General features: G+C 46.6%; 1 protein-coding gene and 4 non-coding genes across 5 annotated transcripts in view; all 5 read right to left on the minus strand.

The window, feature by feature from the left end:
• Positions 1-27,969, minus strand: part of LOC142576106 (peroxiredoxin-6-like) — a 184,721-nt gene that overhangs the window by 9,186 nt on the left and 147,566 nt on the right. The window contains exon 3 of the mRNA XM_075686059.1: positions 2,087-2,230. Within this exon, the coding sequence (XP_075542174.1) occupies positions 2,087-2,230 (144 nt within the window). The remainder of the gene's footprint in view (positions 1-2,086; positions 2,231-27,969) is intronic.
• TRNAR-UCU (transfer RNA arginine (anticodon UCU)) lies at positions 7,837-7,917 on the minus strand. Its single transcript has one exon. It is a non-coding gene; the product is annotated as a tRNA-Arg (tRNA).
• Positions 8,119-8,191, minus strand: TRNAK-UUU (transfer RNA lysine (anticodon UUU)). The gene has a single exon. It is a non-coding gene; the product is annotated as a tRNA-Lys (tRNA).
• On the minus strand, positions 18,421-18,493 carry TRNAK-UUU (transfer RNA lysine (anticodon UUU)). The gene has a single exon. It is a non-coding gene; the product is annotated as a tRNA-Lys (tRNA).
• Positions 21,011-21,084, minus strand: TRNAK-UUU (transfer RNA lysine (anticodon UUU)). Its single transcript has one exon. It is a non-coding gene; the product is annotated as a tRNA-Lys (tRNA).

Below are 27,969 nucleotides of genomic sequence, written 5' to 3' on the forward strand. Positions count from 1 at the left end.
ACTAATTTTCATCACGGTGTTTACGAACAAACAGGCGGAAAGCTGTTGAAAAACACGTCGAGCGCCATAAACTTAGGAGTGGGGAGTGAACATACTGATCTTGGAAAACAACGTTTGATGACTAAGAAAATGAACTGCATTATTTGTAACATAAACGAAAGAAGACAAAAAAGAAAAGAATACGCGTCACCAGCAGACGTGAGCTCGAATCATGGTCAGCTCGCTACTCAGCGTAGAGAGACAGAGAAGCAAACTTTAATGAGAGGCCGGGGATGTTAGCCTACCGTTTCGCCTGACATGCTACTCTAGGTGCTGGATGATGATTAGGATATATACAGTGGTGAACACTTAACAGCACATACAGTCTCACACACACACACACACACACTATATATATATATATATATATATATATATATATATATGCAATCAGATTACACAAGGTTCGGTGACAGACAGCGGATTGAACCATCGATAACATTCCAGATGCTTCTTATACAGGGAGGCGCGTCCCGCGCTGTGGCGCTGTGCGATAACATTTGTTAAGCGGTGAAACGTGGTCGCCCGTAAAAAATAAACAAGCACACACAACATTTGTTAAGCGGTGAAACGTGGTCGCCCGTAAAAAATAAACAAGCACACACAATATATATATTGGCACGTGTGCTTGTTTATTTTTTACGGGCGACCACGTTTCACCGCTTAACAAATGTTATCGCACAGCGCCACAGCGCGGGACGCGCCTCCCTGTATAAGAAGCATCTGGAATGTTATCGATGGTTCAATCCGCTGTCTGTCACCGAACCTTGTGTAATCTGATTGCATGTATGCGCGACGCGAATAGCGTATAACTTTGTGGAAGACACGTGGGTCCCAGCGATTACTCTGGAGCATTCGACGATTGTTTTTTAAAAGCCGACGCGCTTGACCAACACCACCTAGATAGCACAAGGCCTTTTCACTCCGATCCATGACGTCACGTTACCTGGCTCGACTGGCCTAGAATCTCATGGGGATGCTCCCGAGTAGGCAACAGTGATTTTGACGTTGCCGCTTTCATCACGCCAGCCTTGTCAATGGAAATTTTAGGCCAGGTAGCGTGACGTCATGGATCGGAGTAAGCAGGCCTTGTGCTATCTATAGGTGGCGTTGGCTTGACCCACTGATCAGATTTCAGCGACCGCCGATCGTGTTCGCCGCTATTGTTGTCCTTTGAGTGTAACTTGCTTTGTGGGCACAAGTTCGCCCAATAAAACGCTAGTTTCGCTATTGCCCGTTTTGCTTTCTTCACCGTCACTACCACGTGACTCTCTCTCTCTCTCTCTCTCTCTCTCTCTCTCTATATATATATATATATATATATATATATATATATATATATATATATATATATATATATATATATATATATGTATATATATACACAAAGTTTCTTTAAGCGTCGTGGCCTGCGTGAACGTCAGCAGCGCTTTAGAGCATGGTGCGTAACGCACGGGTGGTGCTTTGCCAGGGGCCCAGAATGTGCCTTCAGTTCCAAGCTCGAGACCAGTTGAAGGTGCAGTGGCGCCTTCGAAGACTCTCTCTCTGATGCATAGCGGCAGTAGTCACACAAAACGTGTTGCAGGTCATCAGGAGCGTATAGTATTGCAGAGTATGGCATAAACATTACAGTAAAGCAGTCGGCATGGGGGGGGGGGGGGGGGGGTCGCCCTTTATAAGTTAAGCCCTCCGTCGATTTTCTGCCTGCTAGAGCATATTGTTAGGTAAGAAGGTCGGACATGTATTGCTACTTCTGGCGCAAAGACGTGACAAACGAGTAGAGCAAACAAGAAGACAGAGTGCTGCGACGATCGGTCTTTCAAGTCTGTGGATTTGTCGCGTCATTGGCCTACAGAAGTAGCACTATGCAACGGTGGACGTCATACTTTCGTTTGCTTATTCGACCGAAAAACACGCAGCAACTAAAATATTTGTCTGCCGACTGCATGCTTATCGACGCGGGCATAAATACGAGCTTATTTGAAGCGCAGTGAGGCCATTTTTAAGTGTGCGCTCACTCGTTTAAGGCAGGTATGTGTATACGCACCGCCCGGCAGGTGAGCGGTATGCCCTCGTTGTCCTTGTCGATGGGGTCCAGCATTCCCAGCTGCACGGCCAGCTCTCGGTTTTCGTCCGATATGATGGGAAACGGCAGGTCGTTCATGCGCAGGTCGTTGAACGCGATGATGTCCTGCGCAGTAAATACCGTGGGCCAAACAGAGAGCTTGCTGTATTTAAAGCACAAACGGAGGAGTAGATGGCTGATTGCTTGGTCGTTGATTATGGTGTTCGAGTTCGAAATGCAACAATGCCCGTGCGCTTAGATTTAGGTGCCCGCTATAGAATCCCAGCTGGTCAAAATGAATTCAGAGTTTCCTCGGTACGTCGTGCCTCGTAATCATATCGTGGTTTTGGTACGTAAAGCCACACAATTAAATACTAATAAAGAATTCTCACATTTTTATCCAAGCACCCTCTGTGAAATCACCACGTTGATTTTGTCTGATTTTTTTTAAGGTTGCGCTGTCGGTGATGGGTGTCGAAATTCCATAGGTAGCCCAATGCCACCGTCTGGCTGCTGCGTTGCGATGAAGCACGCAAAGTCTTGCAGAAAAAGCAGTCACTACAGTAACCATACCAATTCGCCTTTCCATTCGTCGCGAACCTCAATCGCTTCCATATATTCGAATGAAAAATGACTCTTTGATTGGGTATATAGAAAACACTCTCACAAAAACGCTAATTGTGAAACACTGTTTGCACTAACCTGCTGATCATTAAAAATTATGAAAAACATCTTTTATTTTATTTTATCAATTACGCGTACTGTATACATATATACTGTAATATATACGCACTGGCGATATACATTCACGCCGCGGGTTGAAACTAGAATACTAGAAAACAAATTAGACGGCGCATTTGCCGTCCCGCATTCACCAGTGTAGGCAACAGTGGTGTGACCCACCCAAAATTGCTTGACTTTTCGTTTCGACTTTCGACCACATACAACCTCCCCTTTACGCCACTACCTCGCATCACAACTTCAAGCAACCAAGCGCAAGGAGTGGCCCACTCTTGCTTATTGTCGTTCGCGCCTACTTCCAGCATGACGATTTACGTCGTCGGCGTTGTAATTGTAATTGTTGTAGTAATAGTAGTAGTGGTTTTTGATTGTCATTGTCGACACTGTTGTTGCTGATTATGGTTTACGTCACTCCTTTGAAGACCAGAAGGCCAGGCATACCACTCTCAAGCTATAGCGCGCAGACAGACGGTTATATGACAGACGAGTGTCTGGAACAAAGCCTGACCGAACGTTGATGCTCACCGGCGCCAGGGAACTGCATTATCGAGGATCGACGCAGTATTCCCTTACTTCACGCAGGCGAAGGTTCACGCGCTGCGGTTAAAGGCGCTGTGCTTGCGCCCCTTTTCCCATCGAGACAAACAAACACGACCCTGTTTTCCGCGCAATGCGCACATGACACCGCGTGGGAAATGTCTCTTGCGCCTGCCACCTTCATTGCGCTGGTCTGCCCGTGCAATGCCAGACATCGGAGCCCGCTCCGCACATTGCCGGTGGAAAGGCACGAGGATGACATATGCGCGCCGAATCCCACGCCGGAGTCGTATCCTTCTAGGCGCGAACGCTGCCAGCGAAGGCGTCTGTGGGAACTCGCGTCCCGACAGCCTCCCAAGCGCAGTTCACTGCCAATACTGCACGTGTACGGGGTGGCTTTGTCCTCTGAGAAAACTTTCTCGTCTCCACAGCCCGTCTCCCAATTTCGCTTTCGTTCCAGTGCCTCCTCAGAAATTGCTCCCATTATGCTAGACTGTGCAGCCGTGCACCGCTCATTACGCTTAGAAGAAAATTTATTGCTGTGACATGCGGACAATCACAACTTACAATCATATTTACACATGCTGCAACCTCTTTTTGTTATTCATCGAAATATGTAGGACAGTTGCGAAAGCCGTACACAGAATACGCTCCATATAGGTAACATTGCGCCATTTACAACTGGTTTAGGTACAAACAGGGCGGGGGGACATCTAAGCACAAACATTCGAAAAGCATTAAGAATGAACTAGTTGGCTTATACAATTGCCCATGACATATGTGAGGGAACGGAAAGGCTGGGTCAGTGTTTCGGACTGCTAGGCTCTGGTGGCCGGCTGAGACCTTGATTGCGGGGGGCAAACTGAGAGTGGGCAATGACTAGAGTCTAGCTTCGGGGACGCTCTCGCGCTGCCTTAAACACCTTTCCCTCCGAACGCTCGTTCCCTGGTCACGTGTCTGTTCTGAAGCTTAATCTACATGTCATAGTCTATCAAGTATAGTATGTATCAATAGCCTTCTCTCTCTCGAGCTCTGATTTAAACATTTACTTGGGCTCAGCTTTCACCATCGGTCACGGCAGTCGCCGAGTCTTACTAAGCTTTCCAAGCTCTCCTCTATCTGGCGAAGTGGCGACATGCGGAATTCTGACTGACGTTCTAAGCTGCCAGCTGTACGTCTGCGTGCTAGTTGGCACATTGTCAAAGTGTTGTAGCGTTGGCGGTAGGTAGAGAGCTAGCAGTATTCTAGAAATCTCTACAGCCGCCACTAGGAAACTTCCGTTGCCTCGTCGACCGCAAAGTACAGCTATTGTTGCAAACGGCTTTTGTTGGACACAGGGCAGCAGGCCAGTGCTACGCGTCCTATACTTTGTCTCAGTAGATACAACTTGATTTGGGCCAGTTGGTTCATCTTGAGTAACACTTGAAGCAGCGAGAAGAAGATGGAGACAACAATCGAAAACACACACAACAGGACGAGCGCTGTACTGCCAACTGGAAAATTTATTGAAAGATCACACAGTTTTTATAACATGTCAAAAAAAAAACAATAACCAAAAGGTTGAAACGCATGCGTAAGACCTACAAGTATAGGTGCTTATGTAAAAAACTTATCTCATGTTTTGTTCGGCTGAGCGACGCAGTGTTAACGCATTTATCTCCGGCTTTGGTAATGTAGAAAGAGTTCTACAATTTCTCTTACGTACCAGCATACCAACTAGCGCCCCAAGTGGCGCCGGCACGAAACTAGCGTGTTTTCAATGCAACGAGCAGGTTTTTCGCGAATAACAAAAGCTGCAGGTCGATTATTGAAAAAGGCAGGTAGCAGACATGTTCTGGAAGACAATTCACACGAGCCACATGCAGTGATCCCTCTTTGGCAAGCAAAAATTTTGTTCCCAGAGCAGTCAAAGGTTCAGCAATGGAAGCCTGTGGAAATGACGAAAATTTCTACTCATTTTTTTAGAAAAAAAGGGTATCTTCGATAAAACTACGGCGTGTATTGTAAAAAATGATGTAGCGTACATAGCCCGGAGACTCAGCGTTCGATTGATGCCTATCTCGACTCTTTACACATGGCGTAACACTGTTCCTAAAATCGATTTTTGAAACACAGTCGTGCAAGTTCACGTGGTATCTATAAAAACCTGACCGTATCACTTGCAGAAATGATGGCAACCGGGGCCGAGTCGTTTATACGCTCGCACGTATAGTTCCGCGCCATGCTGGCAGTGATGCCTTCTTTTTTAACGCCACGTAGGACTGAGTTCGACAGTCTCCCACCAGATGCCCTAAACACAAAACTCAAGGTTTGGTTTCATTTTTGGTTTTTTCAGGAGGGCTCTGCAAATATCATATTTTCTATTTTTACTTCCTAAAACGTAGCAATGGGTTGTTTATTTGTTAAGTCTTCGCTTTTATTATGAGATTTTATTCCTTGGACAACATAACAACAAGCATGCGCATGTCTTTGTGTTACGTTAAAAAATAATATCGAGGCTTGTAGCATGGACATACTCAGGAATTCTGGGGATTGTGGAACTTCAAGGCAATACACATGCGTAACTAAATGGGTAAAATTTTAAACACTTTTATTTCTACATAATAGCCGAGTATCAAGATGTTTCAACTGTCTGCGCGGAGGGTAGTCTTTTGTAACAACGTATGCATTTATGGCATTTAGTCGGAACATTGGTGGTGCGTTAAAGCAGTGTTTTGGTTGGGGATTGGCGGTCATGTGACACGACAGGAGCAAATAGTTTTGCACCCTCTCCGCAGAGGGCACCTTGATGTGAAGAAGCACGAAATTTAAACCCTAAAGCAATTTATTACAGCTGTAGTTCGCAACGAGACCCGCCGTGGTTGCTCAGTGGCTATGGTGTTAGCTGCTGAGCACGAGGTCGTGGGATCGAATCCCGGCCACAGTGGCCGCATTTCGGTGGGGGCGAAATGCGTAAATACCCGTATGCTTAGATTTAGGCGCACGTTAAAGAATCCCAGGTGGTCGAAATTTCCGGAGTCCTCCACTACGGCGTGCCTCATAAGAAAGTGGTTTTGGCACGTAAAACCCCATAATTTTAGTTCTGAGCGTAATTGCAGAGCGAGTGTCATTCAGTATGTTTGCACGCGCAGGTTTTGTGATGCAACAGGGTAGGAGAGGGAGTGTTTACGGGTGTGGCACACCTTGAACGTGCGCGCCCGTGTACTTGCATTTGCGTGTGCGCGCGTGTTTGTGTCTCAGTATTTGAATATGCGTGCGCAGGAGTGCGGGTATGCATGTGCGAGCATACGCGTGTTTGTGTCTACGTGCAGTTCTGCGTACGTGCGTGGGTACATTTTTGTGCGTGTATACATGTGTGGCCGCGTGTAAATGCAAATGCGGGCGAGCATTTGTCGTATCTCAGTGTGTTTGCGTTTGTGTGAGCGTGTGCGCGTGATTGTGCAAGTGCGCGCGCGCGTGTGCGGGCGTGTGTGTGCGTGCGTGTGTGTGAGTGTGTGTGTGTGTGTGTGTGTGTGTGTGTGTGTGTGTGTGTGTGTGTGTGTGTGTGTGTGTGTGTGTGTGTGTGTGAGTGAGCGAGCGAGCTAGCGAGCATTTCCCCGCTTACACCTACTCTTACGGATGAATGAGATATATAGTTTATTTAAAACCATATTTAAATCTATGAGACAACAGCGAATGACATCGCCCATTTATAGCATAATCTGTTTCTAAAAGCGAAATCAATGCAAAAAAAAAAGAAAAAAAGCGCAGTTCCCTTCCACTCTATGAAAATGTATGACCAGTGAAGCTGTGTATGTGGGCCCCTTGATGGCGAACTGCACCTCCGACGGGAGTCGGCCCGGTATTGCACTATCTTCGGGATTGGAACACGTATGGGGAGTCCTTAATGCCTGCTCCACCTCCTCCGCGGGTCGGGCCGGTATTGCACTAACGTCGTGACCAGCCCACGTATGGGGAGTGTTTATTGCCTGCGTCACCTCCGTTCACGGTTCGGCCCGGCATTGCACTGTTTCCTTGATCGGACCACGGATGGGAAGTGCTTAACGCCTGCTTCACCTCCGCTGCGGGTCGGTCCGGTATTTCACTATCTTCCGGATCGGCCCAAGTGTGGGGAGTCTTTTTTGCTTACCATGTCAACGACACCAAAATTTCCTTGGATGGTAGCGGTATTCAGCTTCGCTGTAAAGAATTAGTCTCGCCAGAGAAGGGGCACGAAGCCTGGACCGATAGGTTAAAAGCATACCGCTGTACCGACTGAGCCACTCGGGCCTGCAAGGAACACTGCACAAACTTTCGCCTGCATGGAAAACGCACTATTGGAAAAAAAAGAAGTATAAGCCATCAACCAGAACTGTTACGTTAAAAGCATAATACACCACGAGAAAGAGCTACCCGCACCAGCTCAGAACGATTCAAAACTTTCGTACGCACAGAAAAGGAAAAAAAAGTCACGGTGGTCTCACCCGAGCAGGGGCTCGAACCCTGGACCATTAGGTTAAAGAAGCCTAACGCTCTACCAACTGAGCTACTCGGCCCTGCAAGAGGCACTGCCCAAACTTTCGCCTGCAAAAAAAAAAAAAGAAAAGAACGCACTAGTGGAAAAGAAAAAGAAGTTAAGCCATCATGTAGGAACTTTAGGTTAAAAGCTTAATAGTCCACGAGAAAGAGCTACTCGCACCAGCTGAGAAGGATTCAAAACTTTCGTACGCATAGAAAAGGAAAAAAAGCTACGGTCTCACCCGAGCAGGGGCTCGAACCCTGGACCGTTAGGTTAAAAGCCTAATGCTCTACCAACTGCGCTACTCGGGCCTGCAAGAGACGCTGCCCAAACTTTCGCCTGCAAAAAAAAAAAACGCACTAGAGGAAAAGAAAAAGAAGCTAAGCCATCATGTAGGACCATTAGGTTAAATAGTCCACGAGAAAGAGCTACTCGCACCAGCTCAGAAGGATTCAAAACATTCGTACGCATAGAAAAGGAAAAAAGTTACGGTCTTGCTCGAGCAGGGGCTCGAAACCTGGACAGTTAGTTCAAAATCCTAACGCTCTACCGACTGAGGTGCTCTTTTTTTTCTTTATTACCGTTTTCATGGTACATACAAAATATACACACTTTACAAATGGTAAAAGTGCCACCAGTCTTTGGTGTGCACGTGGCTTTAAAAACGCCCAAGTATAGCAAGCTCGTTTAATAATCTAATCCATTCTCGTTTTTCATTTTGTGTATCGTAGACATCTTTTATGTAACAGACACTTTCAATAAAATACTCACGAGTACTTCGAGCATGTACATTCGCATGCCTAACGGCCATGCGCGTGCGCCACAGGCTGTGCAACCCTAATAACATAAACATGTCGTAAGGCACTCCTCCTTCGTTTTCCGTTGGGAGAAAAGGATGCCATAGCGTGTTATCGGCAAGTCTTTCTCTATAGTTCGCTGCAGGATGTCCCAGTGAAACAAGGCGTCCCAGCAGTCTATGACTATGTGTTCAATTGTTTCTTGCTTATGGCATAGTAAACAGTCTAGAGACCAGGGAATAAAAATACCTCTTTCCTTAAGCCACGGTTTTACTGGTAGTGTATCGGAATGTAGTTGAAAAAAGAAAGACTTTGTCGATGGCCTGACAGGCATACGTTTTACCCTTTTCAGCAAATTTCTTTCAGTACCTAAACTGAACATCGATCGGTACAGCGGTACTGGCAGTACTACGTACAACAATTAAATGTTTATACAGACGTTTTTTAGGAACGTGACTGAGGTATTCCATCGAAAAGCGTACCTTCAGAAACCGAAATGCCCATGTCACTTCTTTCAGAAATCCGCTCATAGGGCCACTGTTTACTACACAACTAGATATAATGAATTCAGGAAGAGCCTACCTAGTCTCAGTTGCATCACTATAATGGGGAAAGGGTCTTTTTGTTCTCTAAGAAACGGAAAACGAAAGACTATCTGTTTCAAGAACAGATGTGCCAGTCCAAGCCCTCCTGTTTTGACGGATCGAAATAAATTTGTTCGACTGGTTCGCTCGCACTTTGACCCCCATACGTACACTGCCAGTACCCTATGCAAACGCTGCACGTGCAATCTAGTCATAGACAATGCTTGCAATATATAACACACTTTTGCAACGGTGAATAGGTTACAGACCATCCCGCGGGCAAACATTGAAAGACTACGGCCACCCCATTTAACTATTTTTTCTTGCACTTTCTTTGTTTCATCTTCCCAGAATCCCGCAGTCTCCTTGTAGTGCTCAAGCGGCACCCCAAGATACTTTGTCGGCGCAAAGGTCCACTTCACATTCACAAAAATAGGTGGGGTGTTTTTCCATGTTCCATGCCATATTCCCAGACACTTATCAAAGTTTATGACGCCACCCGTCATTTTACAAAACGATAAAACGTCCGTCACCGCGGTCGCGACACTTTCCTTATCGCTACAGAACAAAGCAATATCATCCGCATATGTTAGCAGTTTTACTTCCGCTGACTGCAAATGAAAACCTATAATACTGTTGTTATAATTTTCTGTAGAATGGCTCAAGGTGTAACGCAAATAATAAAGGACTTAAAGGGCACCCCTGGCGCACACTTGAGCGTACGTGAAAGCTCTCACCTACCTCCTTATTTAATATAAGGTTAGCGGTAGACTTAGCATAACACATCCTAACTCCATCTAAAAGCACCAAACCAACTTTTACATAATCAATAACTGCGAAAAGGATATTGTGGGATGCACGATCAAACGCTTTTTGTAGGTCAAGCTTCAGCCTTGCTACATGCTCGCCCCACGCATCGCAACATTCCAGAATATTCATGTTGCACGAACCGCTGATCCCGCAAGTTTGATGTGCTCCTACAATTCGTGTTATAACTCGCTGTAACCTCTTTGCCAAGATTTTAGTAAATATTTTATAATCAACGTTAGTCAATGCTATTGGGCGGTAAGACCCTACTGACAGCAATTTTCCCGAGTCTTCCGTTTTGAGAATTAGCACTATATGCGACCGGCCAAAGGACGGGGGTGCATATCTTCGTTTATATGCTTCAGCAATTACCTGGTGCAAAATTAGGCTCACATTTTTTTGAAGGCCTTACAGAAGGCAGCTCCCAATCCATCAGGTCCAGGAGACTTCCCTCGAGCTAAATCGTCAATGGCCTCTCCAACTTCTTTCTGGCTGATCGGTTCTTCCAGACATTTGCGGTCAACATAATCTAGTTTTGTCATGTTGGCAAGGAACTCTCGTTCGAACTCTTCCGGGACATCGCAACTACTTCGAAATAATTCGCTATAGTGCTCGAAAAACACTCTATTTTTGCTTGTTCGTCAGTGACTTCATTCATATGACTTATTGTCCGTTTTACGTTTTGCCTAGCGCAAGCCTTTTCATCTGCAAAGGCTCGCTTTGTGGGCGTTTCGCCGAGCCATAGCTTTTCGGCTCTTGCTCGGATAACCGCTCCTCTGTACTTATCTTCGTCGATAAGCTCCAGTTGGCTTTTAAGTTCATTGATCTGCTTTGTGAATGTACCAGGCCTATCGGCTTCCATCGTGTAGATAAAATCCAATTGTCATTGTATTTCTTTCTGCTTTTTTCTTTCTTCGTATTTCATTACAGTCGCTTTTTCTATTGCACAAATCTTTATTTCTTCTTTAAAAAGCTTCCACCGTTCTATCACGTCATCATGTCTCGCCAATAGCTGTTCGAACTTTTCCTTTACGCACTCTACAAATGATTCATTATGCAGCAGCTTGTCATTAAATAGCCACATTTCCCAATTAAAGCGCGAGGCCTCTTTATGCGTCTCAATTGTGACTGACACCAAACAATGGCCGCTGAATGACACATGTTTAACGGCATAACTATGGCACGCCGCTGCTAAATGCAATTGCACGTATACCCTATGCAGTCTCGCGTGGCTAGCACGCTGGTAGTGTGTAAAGACTGGCTGCGTCCCATTAGATAATATATTTCCTATATCTTCTAGATTATGACCTTGCACCATTGCAATCAATCGTGAGGCACTCTTATCCTTTAGTGGGACATTTTTCACTCGATCAGCTACTAAACAAACACAATTAAAATCTCCAAGCGTAATTATTTGTCTTTCACATATCAGGTACTGCTCGAGCCGTTCAAAAACATGTCTCGTTCATTTTCGGCGTTCGGCGCATATAGGCAGATTATTCGCCAGCAAGACTCGCACATAAGAAAATCCACTATAACAAATCTACCACTTTGGCACACAAGCACGGTCTCAACGACTATTCCTAAATTGTTTCTAATGGAAATGGCACATCCGCCTGACGGGCCGAAAGCGTGAGAAACGCAAACATCGTACCTTGCTCGGAAAGGCAGCACCATGCGGTCAGTTTGTTCCACGCTATCTATTTTCGTCTCTTGTACAGCTACTACGTCCAAGTCATTCTCCAAGAAAAGGCGACTGAGCTGGTATTGTTTCTTTCTAGCATTCAAGCCTCGAACATTGATAGTCGCAATTTTTAGTGCTGTACTGAGATTTCTCGCCATATATTAAAATTACATATACGCCATGGTGCATACCTCTTGAGCGCAGGCACACCAGAAAACTCGCTGCTTATTTCCGAGAAGCAAACCTATTCCCGATGGCTGCAATCCTCGAGCTTCGGCTTGGGTTGCGCGGCAAAAGGCTCCAATCATTGTCCTTATTCGATAGTTGATGTGCGTCGACGTAGTCCCTAAGGAACCGCAGAACATCAAAGCTCGCGGCTACGTTGACGGTTTCAACACCGCTTTTCTGTCTGGTGGAACGTTGGGCTTGGGCTTCAATGACGCGCGTCAAGTCACCACCATTTTCGTCGGTGGTTCCACAGATCCAACGACGTCTTGTCTGTCCGCCTCGTCCGTTGTGGCTTCGCGTCCTCCTTTGCCGACTGCGCCTCCGGTGGATTGTACCGTGACGTCCATGCTTTCCGTGTGCTGGCTCGCTGGATCCTTTGAAGGTTCACCGCATTCTGCGCCCGCACTTGTCTTTTCAGGCACTTCCCTCACGTCGGGCTTTTCTACAAGGCTATGGTCTCCTTGCTGTTCATTTTCTTGCGGATACGAGGGCATGTCTGCTGGTCGCATCTCCTTTTGAGTCACTTGACTCGACGTTCCTGCAGCTTCTTCCGCGTCGGCTTCGTCCATGACGAGCTCTGCTGCGTCAGTTTTTCCAACTGGCCCTGTTACACTTGCGTATGTCTTCACACACGAACTCTCGTCATGCCCAAAACGACGGCACCGAGTACATCGAGGAACGCGACAGTCGCGTCGGATATGTCCCGTGGTGTGACACCGCAAGCACACTGGTGCTCTTCCTGGCGCAATTAGCAACGCCAGTTCCCCACCAACACGAAGCTGATGTGGGAGGTCGTCAACCTTGACGCCTGCATGGAGCTTAATGCTCACCGTCCGCGTCGTCGTACTTTTCTCGTGGATGCCATTCACACGCCACTTTTCTTTCACGACATCTGTTACCGTCCCGAACATGGCTAGTGCAGCACGTACATCTTCATCGGGAACATTGAAAAGCAGCCAGTGCAACTTCAGGCGCAGGGCTTTGTTCGCCGGGTCAACTACAACACAGCGGCGACCCTTCACCTTCATTTCACCGATGGTCAGAGCCTTCTTCACGCCTTCCGAATTCTTGAAGGTGACGGCCCATACGTGACTCATCTGGTACGCCCCCAAGGCTAGCACCTCAGGGAGCAATGCCAGACGGTCCAACGTATCCCTGAAGTTTTCAACTCGATAAGGCCTGGCCCGAATATCGGCATGTAAAAAATATGGTATTCAAAACTGTGCGACCTGTAGGCAATGTAGGCAAGATGACCTCGTAATCCTCATGTTCAGCAGGCACCACTTTCCTGTTACCACGGCTATTCATTGCCGCAAACACCGCCACATCGGAGCACATGATAACCACGTCCGCTCTCTTCGACAGACGGAAGAGGAATCCCGACTGAGCTACTCTTCTTTTCATTTCTTTATTTATTGCCGGTAATCAGCAGTACATAAGAATGGCAACATAAGGAACATATATACACAAACAGATGAACTTCTGATCCGTTAGGAAACATTATTAAGTAAAAGCCACCTGTTCCATGTGAGCTGGCGTTGTTTAAAATTCTTTAAGATTAGCCAGGGGTTCTACCCTGCCCATCTAAGGCGGAGGACATGGATCAAGCAAACGTGTTATTTGTTCTCGAAAAAAAAAACGGGCTGACCTTACTCGGGATCGCAATAGAAGCCTGCCATGCGGGCTCGCGATATACAGTAGAGGCCAGTTAACATTATCTGATCGAAAGCTGTTCCGTCGTCGTCATCTATCGGTAGATATCTCATGCCATGTGGGTCAAGAGAAAATTCTTTCTTTATTGTTCGCTGTAGAACATCCCAGAAGAAAACTTCCGCCCAGCAGTGTAAAAAAACATGGTCTATTGTCTCAGTTGTTTGCATATAAAGCAATGTGAGCCCTACGGCATGTAAAAGCCCCTTCCTTCTAAAAACGTTGCAACTGAGAGTGTACCTGTCTGTAGTTTGAAAAATAAAGTTTTCATACCAGGCGGCACCTGCATTTCTTTAACGCGTTTCAAAACATTCTGGCCTGGGCCTCGACTGTATATAGTTCGGTACAGAGGTGGGGGAAAAATGCTGTCGAATAGATCATTGCGCAGCCTTTTTCTTGTGACCGTAAACAAGTATTCTTTGGAAAACCGTACAGCAAGGAAACGAACACTCAGCAGAATTTTCTTATAGAAAACTAACACTGCTCCCGTTACACTTTGAGAGCAAATAATAAACTCGCGCAACAAATGTGCTAGCCTAACCTTGCAGACTGTTTGAAGAAATTGATCATCATTGTTTCTGAAGAAAAAGAATCGTCCAACTAACTGCCTCACAAACAAGTGGGCCAGCCCTAATCCTCCATCTTTCACCCTTCTTAACAAAGTGTTGCGGCTGCATCTCTCCCATCCGGAACCCCATACAAACACGACAAAAATTTTACAATTTCTCCACATTGGCCGTGTTACAGAAAATGAATTGCATAACGCACCATAGATTGGCTACGAAAAACAGGTTGCAGAAAGTAGCCCTGGTAAATACCGAAAGGCGTTTGGCTTTTCACGCATCGGCCTTTTCTTTTACATTTTTGAGCTCGCACTGCCAGCATTCGTCGCTCTGTTTATAAGCTTCAAGTTGTACACCCAAGTATTTTGCTGGCCTTGTTGACCACGTGACATTGGCAAATATTGCGGGGCCTTAGGCCACTCCCCATGCCAAATACCTAGGCATTTGCTCCAGTCTACTCTACTTCCAGTGATTTGACCAAAGTTTTTAACAACATCTATGGTTTGCAAAACGCTCTCCTTGTCTTTGCAGCACGCAGCTACGTCATCAGCATAGGCTAGGACTTCGACTTCTGACGCTTGCATCGTAAACCCATGAATACATTGGTTTTCAATCAGTGCCAAACAAAATCTCTAGATAAATACAGAACAAAAGTGGGCTGGCTGGGCAGACCTGACGTGCGGAACGTTGAGTGCTGATGGGGGCCCCCAGTGATTGTTAATTATAAGCTTAGAGGTGCCGTTCCGGTAAGCCATGGTTACCCTGTCAGTAATTATGGACCCGACATTTATGTGCTTTAGAATGACATGTAAAATAACATGAGCAACAGAGTCAAAAGCTTTCTCCAAATCAAGTTGGGGAATAGCAACTCGCGACCTTAAGGCATCACAACAGTGCAGAATTGATCTCAATACGTGTATGTTTGGGCTAATGGCACGCCCATTGATACCGCATATTTGGTGCCTACCTACTGTGGTTTCCATTACTGATTGTAACCGGCCAGCAATTATCTTCATGAATACTCTACAATCATTGTTGGTAAGTGATATTGGTCTGTACGACGTTACATGTTTTAGTTTAGCAGGCTCGTCGGTCTTAGGAATGAGCACAGTGTGCGCTTCTCAGAAAGAATATGGCAATGCGTTTACTTCATACGCTTCGTTAAAGAAGTCAGCGAGCAGAGGTGACAATCTTGATTTAAACTGCTTATAAAAAGCGGCACAAATGCCATCCGGACCACGCGATTTTCCTGTTTTTAAGTGATCTATTACCTTTTCAACTTCATGTCCTGATATCGGTGCCTCTCGCCCGTTCTTCGTCTCGTCGCTGAGTTGCGGCATGCGTCCCAAAAACGTCTCTCTAAAGGCATCTACGTCAACAGTACTCGATGCAAAAAGTTGTTGAAAGTGCTGGAAAAACGCTTGTGCTATGTCCTCACAGTCGGTTATTTCGTGATGATCTATGTCAAGTACATCTATTTGATTACGCCGTGCATGCCTCTTCTCAAGACCGAACGTGCGTTTAGTTGGCGCCTTATCTGCTGTCAATGCCTCTGCCCTTGCGCATATAATCGCTCCCCGATATCGCTCTTCATCGCATAGCTCCAATTTCGCTTTTGTGTTACGGAAATCGTCTTTGTATGCGCCCGGTTGGCTGCACTCTAAGGTCGTTAATTTTTCCAACACCGTCCTTAGTTCTTTCTCTTTAGCACTGTCTTCGTACTTTATTTTACAGGAGCGATCGATTGCGGCCAGTTTAATTCGTTGTTTAAAATTTTGCCACCTTTCGGTGACTTGCGCCACGTTGTGATTCTTTACTTCCTTCAAATGATCCTGTACATTGCTTAGAAAAGCTTCATCCTTTATCAATTTGGACTTAATTTTCCACATTTCCCATGCGAATGTGTTGCGTTTTCCTTTACGTCCAACAGATGACTTGACCAAACAGTGATCGGTGAATGAAAGTGGCACGATCCCGTAGCTGTGGCGTAGGGGTATTACGTCTAGTGACACGTACATTCTGTCTAGACGAGCGTGGCTATTGCCCTGGAAGTGCGTGTATTGAACCTCGCGCGTTCCAACCAAGTCATCTGCCACGTCGTCTAAGTCGCACTCGGCTAATAACTAAGCAGGGACATGACAGCTTTTGTCATTTGTTCTCCTGTCTGTTCTATCTCGATCTATTAGTACACATTGAATATCCCCCAGAATAATACTTTTTCTAGTCAGGCAAATGTGCGTCTTTAAGGATTCAAAAAAGATAGTGCGCTCTTCACAAACATTGAGTGCATATACACACAAAGCACGCCACAAATCATCACTAACAGTAAAGTCAGCATATACTAATCTGCTTGAAGGGCACGTATAATAATTTTCGATAGATAGCCCAGGCAGCTTCCTAATAAATAAAATAACGCCCGCCGACGCTCCTTTAGCATGACTCACTACCGCGTAATACAAAGACGTAAACCTTAGCACCATGCCCCGGGTCTCCTCCTCCCCTTCGACCTTTGTCTTCTGCACGGCCAGAACATCGAGGTATTGGTCCCCCATCAGCCGATACACTTGGCTTTGTTTACGCTTGGCTGCCAGACCTCTCACGTTTAGCATACCTAAGCTTAGCGTAGGGTTGGTTTCAATTGCTAATACGGGAATGTGAGTGAGGCCCGGGGGAGCACGGTGCTCACCACAACGTCTAGCCATCGGCTAGACGCCTCCGGGACCGTCCGGTGGTCTGGTGTTGTCCGCAGACGAGTGTGGCTTGTCGCCGGCCTTCCTATCTCGAGGAATGTTTGGGGAGGGCTTGAAGCTGCTCCTTCTCGCCATAGTTGTCTTTGCAGGCGGCCCGTCGGTGACGTTCTTAGTAGTTTTCTAGCATCTAGCGGCCTCTTAAAGGTAGCGTTGCCGCTCGTACCCATAGGGTCGATGCTTGGGGCGGATCCCCCCCGTTCTGCTTCGCATACGGCTTCATCAACTACACGGCAGTTTTCCTTGCCTTTCTCACGCTCTTCTGCAGGACCCGTTGTCGCCCCGACTTTCTTTTCAGGGGTTACAAATAAAACTTTCGTATCTTTGGTTGCCTTCGATGTCCCCTCCGCATTGTTGGCGCTCTCCTCGTCACCAGCCCCCTTGGCGGGGTCCTAGGCGTCAGCAGCATTCATCGTCATCTGCGCGACGACCTCGTTGGCTGGTGGCCCCACAGCTGCAGCGTACGTGCGCACGCACTGATCTTCGGAGTGTCCAAAGGCGCGACATCGAGCGCAACGCGGCATCTTGCACTTGCGATGGACGTGTCCGACACCCTTGCATCGTAGGCACTGCATCGGCCGTCCTGGCGCTTCAACAAGGGCCAGTTCACCGGCAACTCGGATTTGGTGCGGGATGTCATCGACTTTCATCCCGCCCTTCAACTTAACAGAAGGGTCCGAGATGTTGAGTCCTTGTCGCCAACGCCTCTGACCCCCCATGGTCCTCTCGTCACTTCAACGACTTTGCCAACGGCCGCCAGCTCTGCCTTTATATCTTCGTTCGCCACACAATAGACCAGCCAATGAAGGCGGAGGCGTACCTGGTGGTCTTGAGGGTCGACGATTACGCAGCGACGCCCCTTCACGTTGAGCTCTTCAAACACCAGCATCCTTTTCATTGCCTCGTCACTCGAGAAGGAGACTGTCCATAAATGCTTGAGCTGGCAGGCTCCAAGGGCAACGACCTCCTGCAGTAATCCTGTCGGGATTAGCGCATCTCGGAAGTATTCGATCCTATAGGGCCTTGCTGGCACGTCGCCATGCAAAAACACTGTGTTTTTCACGACAGATCCCTTGGGCAGTGGTGGCAAAATAAACTGATAGCTTGCTTCATCGTTATCGTCGATTAGCCTGTTACCGTGGCCAGTGGCCGCAAGAGCCGCTCCTTCGGAGCCCATGATGCACACGTCCGTACAGCTCGGCTGCTGGAAGCAGAATCTCGACTGAGCTACTCGGGCCAGCAAGGAACGCTGCCCACTCTATCGCCTACATAGAAAACGCACTATTGGAAAAGAAAATGAGCCAAGCCATCATCCAGAACCGTTACGTTAAAAGCCTAACAGTGCACGAGACAGAGCTACTCGCACCAGCTCAGAAGGATTCAAAACTTTTGCATGCATAAAGAGAGAAAGTCACGGTCACGCCCGAGCAGGGGCTCGAACCCTGGACCGTTAGGTTAAAAGCCTACCGCTCTACCGACTGAGCTACTCGGGCCTGCTAGGAACGCAGCCCAAACTTTCGCCTGCATAGAAAACGCACTATTGGAAAAGAAAATAAGCCAAGCGATCATCCAGAACCGTTACGTTAAAAGCCTAACAGTCCACGAGACAGAGCTACTGGCGCCAGCTCAGAAGACTTTGAAACTTTTGTACGCATAGAAAAGGGAACAAGTTCCGGACTCGCCTGAGCACGGGCTCGACTTCTGGAGCGTTAGGTTAAAAGCCTAACGCTCTACCGACTGAGCCACTCGGGCTTCTTCTCTGTTTCTTTATTTCCAACTTGGCTATAAGCCTCAAAAGAGTTTGCGATCATAGATCACACTCGTTTTATATGTGTCAAAGTATCAAGCAATGACACCACAGCTTCATCACAGTCATTCGTCTTGTACACGTCACGTACCTTCATAAACATTTCCACAAAATATTCATACACAGATCGACCTTTGACATCCCAATGTCTATATGGCAACAGACTACGCCAGACTGCGTGTACCCGAAGTAAAAATATAACATCCACCTATTCAAAATCGTGTTCAGGTGGTAAAAAACAAATGCCATGGAGATTGAGGGGTAGGTCTATCTTTAACGTTCTCTGTAATATATTGCAAAAAATATGGCATTATTACAATCAATGAAAAGATGTTTGATCGTTTCAGCTTTGTTTCACAGAAAGCATCTGCTTCCACATGGCACATAAATCCCTCTTACCTCTAATCACGTTTTAACAGGCAAGGTTCCCGTGTGAAGCTTCAAGAAGAATGTTTTAACGTTTGCCGGTATCCACATATTTTTAACCCTTTATGTACGTCTTGCGCAGGCCCTTCATGAAACATTAACCAATACAATGGAACAGGGAACACACTTTCAATGAGATCCTTCATAAGACGCTTTCTTTCTATTTTGGAGAGGTACTCAAGGGAAAGTGTCGCCCTAAGGAAACGATAGGACGTTACAACTTCACGCAAGAACCTCGAAATTCTGTAATGAGGGCCAATGGATGAAGAAACACAAAAATCAAGCATAGAAACTGTTAACATGGTTTGTTGCTGTTAAATGTTGTTGTTCTATGTTGTTAACATAGAAACTGTTAACATGGACCAGCCGTCTTCCCGGCGTTATTCTTCTGCTGTGCTTTGTCACCAGGCTTTTTCTCGAGCAGAAAATTTGGCTTCGCCTTGAAGACCGACCGCCTCCCAAGGGGCGTCTTCGCTGGCGGCCCTTCACTTGTGCTGGATGGCGCGCTGTCCTTGTCTCCGCCCTCGTCATGGGGGCGCTTGCAGGTGGCACTGAGACTAGCCGCCCGGTCGCCGTCGTTCGCGACCTCGTCCTGTTGCATCGCTGACTCGTCCTCATCGCGTTCGCCTTCACTAGCGCCTCCCTTCGCAGGGTCTTCGTCCCTCTCGACCCATGCAGGCCCAGTCACCTGCTCAGCAGCTTCGACCACCTTCGCTTGAGCGACCTCCGGTACCGCCATAACATTTGTCGTCGCTGAAGGCACTTTCACTGCGGCTCCCTTAGCAGCTTCTTCGGTCTGGATTGCATCCATGACGTGCTCTGCAGCAAAATCACTCGCTGCTGGTCCTGTTACGGCAGCGTCTGCACCTGGAACAGCGGGGGACTTTGCAATCACGGCGGACGTGTCCTGTGCATTGACAGCGCAGACACAGGCACTGCATGGACCACCCAGGTACGACCACCAATGCCAACTCTCCGCCGACGCGGACCTGATGAGGCAGGTCTTCCACTTTAATGCCGCTTTTCAGCTTCAGTAGCATGGTCCGGGTCGTCGAGGTCTTGACTCCCATGCCTTGGACGCGCCAACGCTCCCTGCTTACCTCTTCGACCTTGCCGAAGGTGGCGAACTCCGTCCGGATGTCCTCGTCGGAAACGCCGTACAGCAGTCAGTGAAGCTGGAGCTTCACCCGCTGGTCGTGTGGGTCGACGATGACAAATCGCCGCCCTTTCATCTGAAGCTCCTTCAAGGCCAGTTGTTGCAGTCGAGTCACTGAGGGTCACCGCCCAAACGGGATTGACCTGGTAGGCCCCAAGGCACACAACTTCCTGCAGCATGCTCGTGGGCGTATGCGCATCCAGAAAATACTCGACCTTGTACGGTCTCGCTCTTACATCACCATGTAGAAAGACGATGTTGTTAACAATTCATCCATTTGGCAGTTGAGACAAACTAAACTGGTAGCCCCTTTCTTCATCGTTGCTGAACCTGTTTCCGCAGCCGAAAGTGACCGCTGTCACCGCCCCATTTGAGGCCATGATTCCAGGACCCGATCAGCTCGGCTGCCGGAAGCAGAATGACTGACTGAGCTAATCGGGCCTGCAAGGAACGCTGCCCAAACTTTCCCCTGTATAGAAAACGCACTATTGGAAAAGAAAACTAAGCCATCATGCAGGACCATTAGGTTAAAAACCTAATAGCCTACCAGAAAGAGCTACTCGCACCAGCTCAGAAGGATTCAGAACTTTCGTACGCATAAAAAGGAAAAACGTTACGGTCTCACTCGAGCAGGGGCTCGAACCCTGGACCGTTAGGTTAAAAGCCTAACACTCTACCGACTGAGCTACTCGGGGTCGTTCCTGTTCCGTTTCTTTCTTTCATGGTATTTATTACAGTAGCAACAACCCGACATTCGCCAGTTGTGCATAGTCAGAGAATCCAGAGCACTATGAAAGTCACCCAGAGAAAAGGCACCGTTCATACTGTGGGTAGAAATGTTGGTTTCACTTTAGAAGGGTGGTAAGGATATGCACCTCAACAAGATGGGGCACCAGTCCAGTTGTGTATCAAGTCCATCATAAACCTGTTTTAGGTGTAGTGTCTTTTGGACGAAATGTACAATTGTAGGTACAACCGTTTAGGCGTTTCGTTCCATCATTCGCGTTTTCCACAAACTGTGCATTACGATAAGAAAAAACATATCGAAAGGTGCCCTATTATCAGAGGTCGGCAGCAGGTATCGCACAGTATGAGTTAATCTCAAAGTTTCTTTTAAAGTCTATTGGAAGACATCCCAAATTAGTAAGGCGTCGGTGCAGCTAACAATGTTCAATCGTCTCTGGCATGTCACAAAGGCAACAGTTAACAGAAGAGACAAAGATACCCTTTTCTGTAGCCATGTTTTTACCGGTATGGTTTCACTATGAAGTTTATAAAATAATGTTTTCAGCTAGGGGATGTATACATTTTACGAACTCGCTTTAGTACATCGTGACCTGGCCATTGAATGTATAGTGATCGATAAAATGGAGACGAAAATAGCATGGACAATAAATCTTTGTATAACGTTTTACGCGACACAGAGTACAAGTATTCAGTGGAAAACCGAACTGTCAGGAAACGAACCGCCAAGTAAACTTCTTGCATGAACCCGCCACCCCCCCCCCCCAAATATAAACGCGAAGAAAAATGGGAAAAACAATTAAATCAGGTAACGCATTAACAAGTGCGGCTTGCATGACTGACCGAATTATAGGATGCGATGTATCGCGAAAAAAGAAGAAATGAGACACGATTTGCCGCACATAAAGTTGTACTAAATCCAGCCCACCTTCACTAACGGGCCTGAAAATATTGTCTCGCCTCATGGGAACAAAAGTTGAAGACCACACAAAGGTTGCAAAGATTCTGTGAAAGCGATGGATGTAGAGCCTGGTACAATGAATAACTTGCAATGCATAGTAAATTTTTGTTGCGAAGAACTTATTGCAGGCTTCGGCTTTCCCAAAAATAGAAAGTCGGTGTGGAACGAATGTCTAGGCGTAACTTTGCAGGGCCGAAATCCGTTCTTTCCTATAGTGTGCGCTTAATTTATATGCGTCTAGCGGCACGTCAGGATACTTTGACTGCAAACTGTTCTGGTGTATAGCAACATGAGCCATACCATAAGCCTAAACTTTTTGAGGAGTTCATTCGTGCTCCTGACACGCTGTCAAATTCCTCTATTGTTGATACTACCTTTTCAACATTCGATTTATGCGTGCAGAAGATCGCTAAATCATCTGCATAAGCTAAGACGTTTGCTTCATTACCCAGTATATTGAAGCCATTGATGTAACTCCACTGAATTACGCTTAAGCATAGCGGTTCCAGATAAAGGGCGAATAGTAGTGGGGACATCGGGCATCTTTGTTTTACTGAAGAGCAAATGGAAACGGGTTCAGAGAGTTAGCCACTAATAACTAAACGAGTAGTACAACAGGTATAGCAAAGCATAACTACTTTGAGCACAACGGAGCCAACATTGGCATGCTCCAGAACAGAAAATAAATAGGAGTGACTGACACGATCAAAAGCTTCAACAAGGTCTATCAGGAGCATTGCAGGCTGCTCAGTGGAACCGTAACAGTATTAAAGAAGTGTACGGGCGATATGTATGTTGCTTTGAATGGATCGGCCCCTGATTCCACACGTCTGATGGGAAGCAATGAGAAACTGACATCGCAAATTGCAATCTATTCGATAAAACTTTTGCAAAAATGTGATAATCCACGTTTGACAATGTGACTGGTCGGTAGCTTTCAACAGAACGCAGTTTCTAATTATCTGAACTTTTGGGAATTAAGACTGTCTGGGTTTTGCAAAATTATTGCGGGAGGGCGTGCACCTCTAAACTTGTAATAAAAATGTTCAATAATACGGGACTGATAATTGATTTTAAGGCTTTGTAAAATTCACAGGAAAGTCCATCAGGGCTAGGTGTTTTCGACAGAGGCAGCTCATCAATAGCTAGCTCAATTTCTTGTATCGTAAGGGCATCACTGATCAATACACAGTCATCATCCTGTAAAGGTTTTACAGGAGACACAAAACTCTCTAAGACTTTTGCATCGTGATCATCGGGCCGGGGAATAAACAACACACTGTAGTAAGTTTCCAACTTAAAAATTTTGTCATCCGTATTTGTTAGAAGACTGCCTTCGGAGTATATTTCCGGAATTTGGAAATAGCGTGACGTCGCTCGTCAAGTAAAGCTTGCCGTGTTGGTTGCTCAGACTGCAGAGCACGCCTATTTCGATATCGAACTCCTGCACCTCTGTAACGCAGTGCATCATACTTTTGTAACTCACTTTTAAGATTTTCTATGTCAACAATGTAAGTGCCTGGCATTTCGCATTCCATCTGATAAAGGTTGTATAGGGTCTCAAAAAGTATTTTTTTCTTCATTCTTTCTATAGAATGCTTTCAGCGATCCAATTTCTATATCCACTGTACGAACCTTTTGTTTAAAGAGTTCCCAAGCTGCAAATAGGAGCAGTTCAGTAGAGAAAGAAGTTGTTAGAGCTATGCGCCCGCGATAAATGTGTTCCTGATCATTTAGGAGCTCAGAGTTAAGCTTCCAGAATGCCCACTGTGGTCAGAAATTAGTTAAAGATTTCTCACCAATCTTTGCGATAACCATACAATGATCACAGAATAAAACTGGGATGCTATTACAGGACAGTCCTCGGGAGAGGAGTGATGAAGAACTATAAATCCAATCAAGGCGGGCGTAGGAGCGACTTTGAATTTGTCTACAAAGCGAGATCCCTGTCCCGACGCTCCTCCATCAATGAGCCCTGCATATTCTATTACGTGTGACAAAACTTCACCACTCCTGTCCCGCTGAGTGTTAATGCCGCTCAGATCACTCGGATCACGTACACAATTGAAATCTCCCATTAACACAATGCAACGATCACAGTCCATTAGACTACGCACAGCATCAAATAAGAGAATTCGTTTTGCAGCTTCATTAAATGCATAGACATTCACTATTCGCCATGGCACACCCTGCAACACAAAATCACAGCTTATATATCGACCTTCAGTGGCTACATGGTAACTAAATGCTGAACAAAGTAGGCTCTTATTCAGAAACAGGAAACAGCCCGTGGATAAACCAAGAGCGTGTGAAACGCAGACATCATATGCAGATAGAAAAAGGTCGCAAAGCCCTTTTTGTCTCGTCATCACTCTCAATCTTCATCTCCTGCATGGCGACGAAATCGAGGTGCTTCCTAGACAAAAGCCGGCGAATCTGCGCCTGTTTCTGCAAAGACCTAAGGCCTCGCACGTTCAAAGTTGCGAAGAGAAGTTGCTGGGACAGGGCCATAGTGACTACACCCTATTTATACTTAATTCTCTATGTTGTCGGTCCTAGAGGGTAACGGTGAGGCTCCCTTCGAACCCTCACCAGGCCTCCTGGGCCGTGATCGTCGGCACTTTCCTTAGTGTGTGGATGTTTTGCGGCGACGTGCTTTTCTTGCGGTACTGGCCGTCTCGCTGTCCGTGCTTGATTCCAATCTGTTAGTCGCACGGCGCTTCGAAAGCGACGTATCCGCGCTACTTCGTCCGTCCTCTGCCAGCATAGCGCGCGTGTTGAGATGCTTCGGTGTAGCAGATGAGTCATCAGCGGCTGCCTCATTGGCTGGCTGGGCAGCATCTGGCTGCATGGTAAGGGGCGCTTCTTTCTCTTTACTACTTTCCTTTTCCGCAGGTATTTCTGCGATGCCATTGTCTTTCACATGTACATGGGCCTTACTGGCACAAGTGGTCTCCGCAGAAGAGGGAACGTCTGTAGAAGAAGAGAACGCTGAAGAAGAGAAATTAACGTCAGTAATATCCATTATGTGATCTTGCAAGCTTTCATCCGGAGGCCTTGTTCTGTGTCGTAACTTATCGGCGCTTGTTACAACACATTATTCAGCTGTGTGGAAAAAGCGCCGGCAGGCTTCACCAACGTGGGGTTCTGCAATCTCTACGAATGTGCCCAACCTTGTTACAGCGGAGACAAAGCGGGGGCCGGCCTGGAATCAATACAAGGCTCTGCACTCCACAAACAGGTAGCAGACGTGGAACGTCCCCCACGCAGACTCTATCGGCAAGAGTTAACGCCACGTCATGATTTAGGGCACGCAGCTCCATTTCCGATATTCCCCAGCTTTCTCCTGATATTCACTTCACTTTCCCGTAAGCCTGGAGAGCATCTCTAATGTAGTCGTCTTCCAAACGCTCAGGAAGCCATAAAAAATTCATTTTTCCTTTTGTGGGCTCGGGATCAATGACGACGCAGCCTATAACTTTTACGGATAATTTTCCGCACGCGACTAGATTTGATTTTTTCATTGCTGATTTGCACGTCACCATCCACTCGTGCGACATCTGAAATTGACCGATGGAACTTATGTCCTTCAGGTCAATAACGTTCCGAAAGGCGTCCCTTAACTCTTGAGCTCTGTACGGTGCAGCTTGCAGGAAAACGGAGTCCACAACCAGCTTGCCGGTAGGAAGACGAGGTAGCACAACACGGTAGGCATTGCTGCTGGCTGAAGCCTGAGCAGCACCTCGGCCAGGGGCAGATATATCCTTTGGAGTGGAGAACATGAAAAAAGCGACATTTTGGAACGCCGTCTTCTTTCTCCACTGAGCTCCTGCGTTCCTTGCAGGCCCGAGTAGCTCAGTCGGGCCTGCAAGGAACGCTGCCCAAACTTTTGCCTGCATACAAAACGCACTATTCGGAAAGAAAAAAATAGCTAAGCCATGAAGCAGAACTGTTACGTTAAAAGCCTAATAGTCCACGAGAAAGAGCTACTCGCACCAGCTGAGAAGGATTCAAAACTTTCGCACGTGTTGAAAACCAGGAAGCGGAGCCGAAGTGGAGAACGTCTTCATTCGACGCTTGTAAAACCAACTGAAAAAAATGCAGGTGCGCGCTCGGCTCCACGCTCGTTTCTAACTTCGGCTTCTCATCTTTTTCGGAGCATAATATTTAACAGCTCCCGGCCGAACAATTTGCCTATGCTTGTTTCTTTTCTAGACAGAGCTTGTCCAGCAGATTCTAGGTGGTACAGCATCTGTACCGGTCTGCGCAACGTGTTGTCACTAGAAGTGCGTACTTTGCATGAGCGAACTTTGCCGTTGCTGCCCGGAAATAATTCTGTCACTTGTCCAATCTTGCACAATTGTCTTGGCGAGTTTAATTCTTTTATCAGTACTATGCCTCCAAGCTTCACTGATTCTGAGTGCATATATAGTTTCAATAATGTGAGCTGAACGAAGTTCTTGGACGTACTCTCGTCGCCACCGGTTCCAGAGGCTGTTTAACACATGTTCTCTCTGTTCCCATCTTCGCTGAAGTACTTCGCGTGACGACGGTGTCTTTTTTGTTGCTGTGCTCGACAAGTATGGAGGAAGCATAGTCAATCTTTGGCCTATGCGGAAATCACTTGGCGTAAGCGGCATTGGTTCAGAGGCTTCTGCATACACAAATTGAATCGGTCGTGAATTTACCATCGCTTGAACTACATAGAGCGTGGTCGAAAATTCTTCATAGTTAAAGAAATTGTTTCCCAGTGTTTTCTTCAATGTAGATTTCACAGATCTAATGAGTCGTTCCTAAAATCCTCCTCACCAGGGAGCTTGTTCGGTGATAAATTTCCGAACAATCCTATGACTATCCGAAATACGATTGCACTTTTTGTGATTCATTAATTCATAAAGTCGCTGGATCTACCTTGAGCCCTTTCTAAATGTCTTGGCGTTGTCGGAATATAGAATCTTACAAATTCCTCGTCGTGTCACAAATCGTTTAAATGCTCGCAGGAATTTGTCATAAGTATGACTGGTGACAAACTCCAGATGAACCGCTCTGACGACTGCGCATGTGAAGATGAGTATATGACACTTCTTCGTTGGCCCTCCGTTATCTTTGTGTAGAAATCGATACCACTGACTTCGAAAGGTGGAGAGGGCTGAACTCGTTCATCTGTCAGAGGCGCGAAGGACTCTGAGTATTGCTTACAAGGATATCGCCGGCAGACTGTGCATTCGTGAATGACTTTCTTTACAACCTGCCTGGCCCTCAGTATCGAAAAGTTTTCTCTCAGTTCAGTCAAAAGAAAACTGAGTTCAGCGTGCAAAAGTCGTTGGTGTTCCTTCTTGATCAACAACTTTGTGAATGTGTCTGACGCAGGAAGCAGAATGGGGTGCTTGGAACTTTCCCGGAGGTTGCTGAACTGAAGACGACCTCTCATGCGAAGAAGCCCTAATTCGTCGTGATATGGTCTGAACCGCTGGAGTGTAATGTCCATTCTGTTGACATCGGGTCCAAATACTTTATCTTGTGTTCGACGTATCCAATAAATTTCAGCCTCTCGTACTTCAGTTGCGTCTAAAGGTGCCTTCTTTCTGGTGTCTGTGTACCTGCAATTTCTAGCATATCGTTGAAGCCACGCAAATATACGTATCAGTCGGTTATAAGAGCTGTAGTCGTTGATGTTTACAATTGTAAGCACTGGTCGAGCAGCTGCTTTCAAGCACGTAGTTTCCTCTTCTAGACCGACTGTATCCTGAATTGCTGCTGCTGTACAGGTATTTTCTTAATAATATTTGGGGTTTTACGTGCCAAAACCACTTTCTGATTATGAGGCACGCCGTAGTGGAGGACTCCGGAAATTTTGACCACCTGGGGTTCTTTA

This window comes from Dermacentor variabilis, chromosome 1 (genome assembly GCF_050947875.1).
Source record: "Dermacentor variabilis isolate Ectoservices chromosome 1, ASM5094787v1, whole genome shotgun sequence".
In the NCBI taxonomy this organism is placed as follows: Eukaryota; Metazoa; Arthropoda; class Arachnida; order Ixodida; family Ixodidae; genus Dermacentor; species Dermacentor variabilis.